Source organism: Centroberyx affinis, unplaced genomic scaffold, assembly GCF_046629955.1.
Source record: "Centroberyx affinis isolate AG114_WGS23_722 - 3 ecotype Tasmania unplaced genomic scaffold, CSIRO-AGI_Caff_v1 ptg001285l_1, whole genome shotgun sequence".
Classification (NCBI taxonomy): domain Eukaryota; kingdom Metazoa; phylum Chordata; class Actinopteri; order Beryciformes; family Berycidae; genus Centroberyx; species Centroberyx affinis.
Genome location: NW_027279791.1, coordinates 87865 through 95017, shown reverse-complemented (window position 1 = coordinate 95017; position 7153 = coordinate 87865). Strand labels below are relative to the sequence as shown.

At 41.3% G+C, this 7153-nt stretch overlaps 1 protein-coding gene across 1 annotated transcript; it reads right to left on the bottom strand.

The window, feature by feature from the left end:
- Positions 1-1054: 1054 nt before the first annotated feature.
- On the bottom strand, positions 1055-6760 carry pi15a (peptidase inhibitor 15a). Its single transcript, XM_071525297.1, has 6 exons — positions 6644-6760; positions 6093-6416; positions 4932-5050; positions 3799-3931; positions 3574-3689; positions 1055-2812 (listed from the first exon to the last, which is right to left on the bottom strand). The coding sequence occupies exons 2-6, from the start codon at positions 6366-6368 to the stop codon at positions 2677-2679; spliced, it is 780 nt and encodes a 259-aa protein (XP_071381398.1). The 5' UTR covers positions 6369-6416; positions 6644-6760; the 3' UTR covers positions 1055-2676.
- Between the last annotated feature and the right edge of the window lie 393 nt (positions 6761-7153).

The window sequence follows — 7153 nt, the reverse complement described above, 5'->3', positions numbered from 1 at the left end:
GGGGTCTGTTGGGGGGCTGGTATGAAACTCACCAGGCACAGGTCTTAATTGATGAAGTACAGGAAGAGGTATGAAACCGTTTTACGTGAGATATTGATCAGTTTTATTCCAACATGCCAAAAAGTGCAGTGCAGCAAACGTCTCAGTCTGGAGAGAGTGATGCTCCCTTGTCTGAAATGTTTTCCGCACCCTGGTTTGCGCTTGGACTGAAAATGGATCTTTATCTCACAAAGATAAATATTTTATAGCCAGTTTTTTGATAGTCGGCTGATTTCATGCATCTAGCTGGCTCAGGACCATATCCTGCTCTCCCAGCTGGAGAAAAGAGCAGGAACTGCTGCGTCTGCCCAACACATCAGAACATTTATGGCATCATATCCCAACTTCTCCCTCTCTGTCTGCCTCTGTTTCTTTCCGACTTTCTCATACTTTCCCTCTCATCTACACACAATTTTAAAGCTGTGAAAATTGCCCGACGCTACAGAGAATGTCATATTTCTCCAGTTGTCTCCCTCTCTCTCTTTCTCTCTCCTTCCTCACTCTCCTTTGTTTCCTTTGATTTACTCTCTATGTATGGGAGTGACACACGCTTTCTCTCCCTCTTTCTGGCTCTGGTCTTCCCTCCCTCTCCCTCCCGCTCCCTCTCAGAGAGGTCAATGGTTTCATAGGACAAACTTGAACAAGCGGGCCCCCTGAAACTGTATCAGTTGTCTGTTCGTTTGTGTAGACATGGACGACATAGCCAAAGTCAACCTTTTCTTATTAGGATTCAATTGTAGCCCCGGCATGTTTTCCCTTCTCCCTCTCAGCCTTTGATACGCAGGATGTGGGCTTTGCAATGGCACTGTTTAATTGAAAGTGAAAACAGAGAATCAAAGAGCCGGGTTGATACTGAACTTTCCTGGGTAGAACCTCTAATCAATATCAGACATGAGGAAGAGCTCAGACAACTCAGACAACACAGCACAGACAATGGATATTGTTTAGGCCAGGGGCAAGGCATGGGTGGAGTCATACAAACAAAAAACACACTATCAAAATAGAGCATTTTATTACAAAATACAAAACACAAGAGCAAAAGCGTAATTCATCACATAAATAGTTTTTGTTGTTGTTGTTTTAAATACAGTCAGTGCGGAGAAGTGTTGATTTCCTATTCTGCAATGAATCATTTCTCATTCTCACAAATTTGTATCACTGGCAGCATTTTGTTTTTGTATGATATTTGTTTCCATTACACTGCTGATATGTACTGAAGTCCTTCTTAGTAGAAGTGGGATACTATTCAGAAACTGGCCTGGTTTGAAAAGGAATTCTAATACATTTGCCAAGTCAAAACTGTTGAGGCATTCGCTTGCCAGTATTGTGCTAGTGCTTAGTTCATAAAAGGCTACTTTAAATGGAGGATAGGAATACTAGTTCTTATACACTGTAATACATTTCTCCTTCAACATTATAAAAGTCGATATGCAAATGAACCTTATACTTCTTAATCTTTTCTATGTACAATTCTTTTCTCACAACAATTAAAAATTCATATCAATTAAATATTTTCCCATATAAAAATGAATAACTTAGTATAGTATACTTGAAGTATAAGAATAGTCATATTCAAGGTATAATGATTATCTATACATACAAAAATGAAAATCTTCTGATATTTTGGAAATGTACAAACAATTAAGGTGCACTTGAGTGCCTAACTCTCAAGAAACTAGCTACAACATCAGTGAAAAAATCATAACTAACAATCATAAGAAACAACAGAATTTTCCAATATACCAACAAATATGATGCTAGAACAGATATCTGGGTCAAATTCATGCTATGTGCCCTCGCAAGCAGACATATTATGATATGAAACATGATTGAAACCTGTGAAATGCCCATGAGGATGATATGAATGTAGTGAAATTCAACATAACCAGTGCATACAAAAACTGAGAAAGCACCATGTTAACGTAAGTGTGAAAGAAACAGGGCTTTTGACAACCTGTGTGTCATCTATGTCTTAGGTCATGCTGACTTTGGGCCTTCAAATTAAATTGATTTTCTGTTTACATTAAGTGCACTTTTGTCAACAGAACTTTTGCCAATTTGTTGCAGGATACAATTACAAATCACAATGCTTGGAGTCTGAGGTCTGTAGGCTACTGTATGTACTACTGTGGCAGAGAGCTTCAGCTTTCCTCTCTGAGGTCAAAAGCCTTGATCTTTTGATCATGACATTCCTGGGAAGGCAGAGCACACAAACTGAAAGTGTGATGCCCTTAGCACCATAGTGAGTAGGTATGAGCAGCTACGATCTTGTTATCCACAATCCAAGAAATGCTTAATTACCACATTGTCAGTGGTAAACCGATACAGTTATAGTGAAAAAGTGTATGCAGCACCACATACATACCGTGTATGAGATAAAGACCCCCTCTAAAGATAAATTATCTTTCATCAATTAAAATCGTCATAGCAATTAAAAAGTTCTAGTAAAAATGTAACAAAATCATTTACAGTTTATTTACATGTCATCAACTTCCGCTGCCTTCAAACGTATGTTTGTCTTTAAATAAGCCCATATATACAAAATAGCATGGTCCAGGACTGTTGTGCAAATCCTTACGGCATAAAAAAAAAGTCTTTGTGGTAGGTTGTCAGCTTGTGTAGGTTGGAAACCTGTGTTTATTTGAACCAGTGCAGGTAGTTTGTGTTGAGAGCAGGGAAGCACATGTTATTGCTGCATGAGCCCCCATAGCTAGGAGGGCAGGCTGAGCAAGGTACACCTACTTTGTAGGGAGCCTCTCCAATCCAGTTCCCCCTGGAAGACAGAAACATGCACAGTGTGAATGGATCTGGAGGCTTGGTGACCAGAGAACTGCCAGTTTTAAAAGTATGAAAATTTGAACTTGAACTTGAGTATTGTGCACCCCCTTTACAACTGACATCAACATGCATTTTGTGAGCAAGAGAAATCTATATGGAAACCAGGTAAATTGCATCTTGACACAATCTGGATACAAGGTGCATGTTAATGCCAGGTGTAAAGGGGGCCTGAGCTATTCACAGAACTGCCTTCCCATATAGTGACAATAGCGACCAGCAGAGTAACAAGCAGCACCATGTCCAAATTCACAGAGTAGAGGCCATATTTTCAATTAGCAACATAAAATAGGTCATCAACGTCCTGAGCCTGTTACTCTTACATATGCCTCCACCCAATGAGATTAAAACAACCTGGGTCACAAGTCAGTCACAAGTCCCAACGGGCTTTGATTCTGGAATTAAAGAAAGAATTCTTTTGGAATTCTGTGGGTCTCTGGAGCTTTTGTAACGCAGTACCCGTTCACAGGCTTGTATTGGGGTTATCTGAATCTCCCAGCAACCTGGGTGGCATTTCACAACGCAGCACACAACAGAACAGTCTGTGTCGGGATTAAGCCTGTGTTATCGTCATCAGGTTAACAGGTTCGCCAGAATTAACATGCCTTCTTAACAGCATGACACTAGCGCTGTATGTGATGGCCTAAAATGAAAACCAATACAGTACGGTCAGTCAATCAATATGCACACTATACTTACTTGGGTGAGTAGTTACAAACTAAGTATGTTGCCCGTTTCCACACTGAACCCCATACATTCATATTGTGGCATGTGTGAACAGCACAGCCAACTTTGTTTGATGTTGCCCACACCATCTACAAAGGAGAAAGATTTGTAACCATAAATCAATCAATCAGCTGCCATATAATGTCATTATTACAGTAATGATGTTGTTACACTTAATACTACGTGTTGTCTGTCTACCTGTGTATAATGTGTACACATGGGTCCGTAGCACCGGAGCGGGCATCTAGGGTTACAGTCCCTTGGGTATGGAAAAGCGTAGTCTTTAACCTCATCGTACCATGGCTTCACAAGCTGAAGAATGGATCGGTAGCTGTGAATAAAAACAGACAAAAGAGATATGTACTGTTTAAGTACCACAATTGATGATGATTGGCACTCCGTATCATTTTAAATAATGCTGGTTGACCTTGGTGCCAAACTGAGACTGAAACCATGACTGTGTCCAATTTGTCTACAGTCCATATTTTGATATTTAAGGAATAATGGCTGAGAGTCATTAGCTCATTGGGCAGTATGGTCACAGGTGTTGTTAGAGATGAGGCAATACAGAACACTAACTCGGATCTGTGATTTTAAGTGACAAAAATACCTAAAAACAGTATTTGCAAACATCTTAAAAACAAAATTTAATTTGCTGAAAAGTTAACCTGAGCTTCTTTGTGCATTTTTGTTGAATACCTTGCTAATTCTGCTCATTTAAGTACTACCACATTAACCAACTAGTTCACTTTTATGAAAACATTATACCCGAGACAAACTACCTGTACAACAGCTGTTGTTGCATGCTGAATAGTAACAGGTAGGAATAATGTCCTTGTATGAAGTAACATTTGAGCATCATTTCTGTTTAACATTTTGTAACAGCACATTGATATTAGGAGTGGTGGGTTATCATACAACAACCTCACTATAGAATTGTCTCCTTGCCAATCACAAGCAACAGTCGGAATAAGATGTTTTATGAATTCCCTTGATCTCTCACGTCACCGTCTGTGTGGGAGGTCAATGAAATCTAAAAGTATAGGAAAAAGGTGACATTTTCTCGCCAACGGAGATGTGCCCAATGTTTCCATAATGGAAAGTCAAGACCCACTAAAGGGATGCGCCTCTGTCCTCTTGGGTCATGGCTGGAAACACTGCTTTTGTTTATTTGAAGGGTCACAGGAGCATTCCTCAAGCAGTCACTGGGTCACAGTGCAAAAACCTTTAGGAGAAAGAAGAAGGGGGCAGCGAGGCAACGACCATGACTGCTCCGAGCCGTCCCTGAGAGGAGCAGCAGATGTGAGGGGGAGGGGTCAAAGGTCACTCACCGTCCTGTCCTGACGGAGAGGTTTTGACCCAGGAACCTGAGGAGGTTGTGTGGCCCATGCTCCCACAGGCAGGCATGCGCCCACTCCTCGGCTGTCTTAGCCAGAGTGTCGTCCCACACCTAAGCACACAGAGAAACGGTGAGAACATGGAACTCCATTACATAACCGATGGAAAATATACACAGCAGCCCTTCTCCATCTATGTCTAATACAGCGGTGAGATGTGAGATAAGACTCGGTGCTCTCTGAGTTCATAACTCGGTTACGAGTGTAACCATAGCAAGAAACTCACTCATCAGATCAGTTACATAAGTAGAGAAAGGTCCCATGTCATTCATTAGATCTTTCTGTGGTGGCAGAGGGGTGGAGAGCTGTATGATGATAGATAGTCCAACTTATCAACGGCTTCCCTCGTGTACACGTGGTTCGCATTGTGAGTGGAGAGCTACGCAACTGGGGTTCCTCTTCCACTGATGACTTCACTCTACGGTGACTTCATCAGTGGAAGAGGATCCCCATTGCCTCCCAGCATTACTAGAACTACATATTAAGAGAATGGAGACACCGTCCCCAGTTGCTGTGGTAGCAGCTGAAGTGTAGTGCATTACTGTAATCCTATGGCTGTTTTTGGGACAACTCTTCAAAGTACCTTCCAGAAAAAATATTTTATCTTATATACAGTATATATTTATATGGAATTAAACATATATATATTAAACATATATACAAACAAATATGTCATCAGTTGAACTCTATGAACAGGTCTATAACTGACCACTACTGTTCTCTCCATACTACACTGCCAGCAGGCAACTAGTTGACCCCTGTGTCCCTCAGCAAGTGTCTACTTTGGTGGTCTACTCCAATGCAATCTGCTAAACAGCTGGAGGTGCCAAGAGACTCAAAGACATTTGTCACTGCAGTTTGCTAAAGAATTACACATCTATTGAAATCAAGCAGGACTATTCACCATCCCTTCTTACAACACACTTTATTTTGGCTTCTTGGTCGTTTCATGCAGTTTGCTGGTAGAAATTTCCCTCATAAAATAATGCAAAGGAGAGGCATATAGCCTTATAGCTTCAGTATAACCATGCATTGATTTAAAATGCATGCAGCTTGTTAAAATGAATCAAGTTTGAACGGAGACTTGTCACTTACCATGTATTCCATATTGGAAGCCGGTGGAAACACTTTTCCTCTTACTTTGTTATGGTAATCAAGAATGGCAAGCATGTCGTTTTGAGTAATGTAACGCTTCCTCCTGGTTTTAGAAATAGTCGTGGTGTCTGTTCCATAGCTATGCGCTGCGCCAAGATTGGTGAAATTGGCGGCTGGCAACGACGTGGACACAGTAGGAATACTCGTTGCCAATGCACTTGCTCCGCAAGATATGCACAGAAGTATAAAGTCTATGGCAAATAACTGAGGTTTCATGTTTGATTTAGGGAACTTCTGACAGAATATTCCGCGTCTTGGACTGATCTGAAAAGAAACCAAAAGAGACAAACTTAAGAAAACTATATTGTCATGGTGAAATTATCGCCTAATGTGCACAAATAAGGTATATTTTGTATGTGTAGCCCGTTAATATCGCATACATAGCCCACTTCAAACCACGCGCCTGCCTTCTAGTGTTTATAAAATGCAGGATGCGGGAGAAATAGCAGTCACAGCGGTGGTAAAGGTCCTTCACAGGATCTTGGTCTTACCTTTTACTTGCGCAGCGGTACCTTGTGCCTGTGTTGCCAGGCTGTCACTTCCAAAGCCTCTGCAGTATATTGGAGAGAGGGAGGGCTTCCAGAGAGGAGTTTTTGCTCTTTGCAAACTATAGGAGGACTTCAGGAGAAGTCCGACTTTGCGGGTTTATATATTGCAGTGGACGACGCAGGAAGTGCGCCTGCCTCGGAGGTGCGCGCAGCCCCTCCTTGTCACCTGAAACACAGCATCATTTGGAGACGTAATGTTTGGTCTCTCCTATCCCATTCCTGGCAAATCTCGCCTACGTTCATCAAGACATCTGCTTTGGGTTTACGCAGCTGTAGAACGTGAAAAAGCAAACATTTGATAAGAAAAAGAATAATCCGGTAAATGAAATCAGAGTGAGTGGGAGGCCACAGGGCAGCAGGTGATGGAGTTAAGAAAATGTTATCGTTTGTTGTATCAGTGTGGGATAAATGACCATTAATGACTTTACTGAATCAAATAATTTCTCAAAGCTG